Raw genomic sequence first — 1305 nt, forward strand, 5'->3', positions numbered from 1 at the left:
TATTATTTATTATTTATTATTTATTATTTATCATTTATCATTTATCATTTATCATTTATCATTTATCATTTATCATTTATCATTTATCATTTATCATTTATCATTTATCATTTATCATTTTATTTATTATTTATTATTTATTATTATTATTATTATTATTATTATTATTATTTTTTGGCAAGCAAGTAACAGATTTTATTAATTACCAACCACCAATTTACAACTCAAAGTGACAGCCCAACAGCTACACTAAGAAAACAGAAGCTAAGAACACTTAGCTAAAAAGCCTAAACAACACCCAAACTAGAGTGAAGAAAACCAATCCCTATCTCTGGAACTCACTTTCCTACCCATGATGTTCTGAATTCTGCCTCTAACATCAGTCTGCACATTCTTGACCACTTGATTCACAGTGGGGGTCTTCAACAGCCACACACTTTCATTCCTAGCCTTCCAAACATGGTACACAAGACCAGCAATCACTGTGTACATTACTTTCCTTCTAAAATCACCCTTAGTGTATCTTTCAGCCTTTCTGAGAAGGGGGAACAGGCCTAGATCCCCACCAGGAATGCCAACCCAAGTGAGCACAGCCTTCTTACAGTCATCACTAAAACAGCAATCAAAGAACAGATGAATGCTTGACTCAGTTTCTCTACCACAGATGGAACACAAATCATCAGTTCCTATTCCATATTGATGCAGTCTATCCTTTGTTTTCAGTTTGCCTTGGATAGCTAACCACAGGATGAACCTGTGTTTAGGGACAGTTAACCTGTTCCAAATATAATGAGACCATTGGACCTTCATACCCCCCTCAATCATTCTGGTGTACATACCTCTGATGGTATAGGCAGTATCAAAAAGCCATTGCTCACTGAATTTGTCATTGCACCATTTTTTGACATGACAGATATACTTCACCATCCAGCTTGCTGTAGAAGTGGGGGTGAAATCAGACCAGTTCTTTCTCTTCACATAAACTGCATGGATCCATCTTACCCATAAGTTATCCTGTTTTTGAGCCACAGCCCATGCCAATTTTCAATAGCAGCCCTGTTCCAAAGAAGCAGATTCCTAAAACCCAACCCTCCCTGTGTTTTAGGCCAACAAAGTTTGTCCCAAGCTACAGAACCAGGTCTGCAATCATCATAAGAACCATGCCACAAATAAGATCTGCAAACAGCATTTATTTTCCTCAAGACAGCTTTGGGGAAAACAAACATTTGAGCCCAATACACACAGATGCTCATGAGCACTGAGTTTATGAGTTGAATTCTTCCAGCAAAAGAGATGTTTCTAGAG

The 1305-nt window shown here is 37.2% G+C and overlaps 1 protein-coding gene across 1 annotated transcript; it reads right to left on the reverse strand.

Moving 5' to 3' along the window:
- Window positions 1-303: 303 nt before the first annotated feature.
- Window positions 304-927, reverse strand: LOC110794691 (uncharacterized). Its single transcript, XM_021999657.2, has one exon. It carries the CDS (start codon window positions 925-927, stop codon window positions 304-306), a length of 624 nt encoding a protein of 207 aa, XP_021855349.2.
- Between the last annotated feature and the right edge of the window lie 378 nt (window positions 928-1305).

This window comes from Spinacia oleracea, chromosome 3 (assembly GCF_020520425.1).
Source record: "Spinacia oleracea cultivar Varoflay chromosome 3, BTI_SOV_V1, whole genome shotgun sequence".
In the NCBI taxonomy this organism is placed as follows: Eukaryota; Viridiplantae; Streptophyta; class Magnoliopsida; order Caryophyllales; family Amaranthaceae; genus Spinacia; species Spinacia oleracea.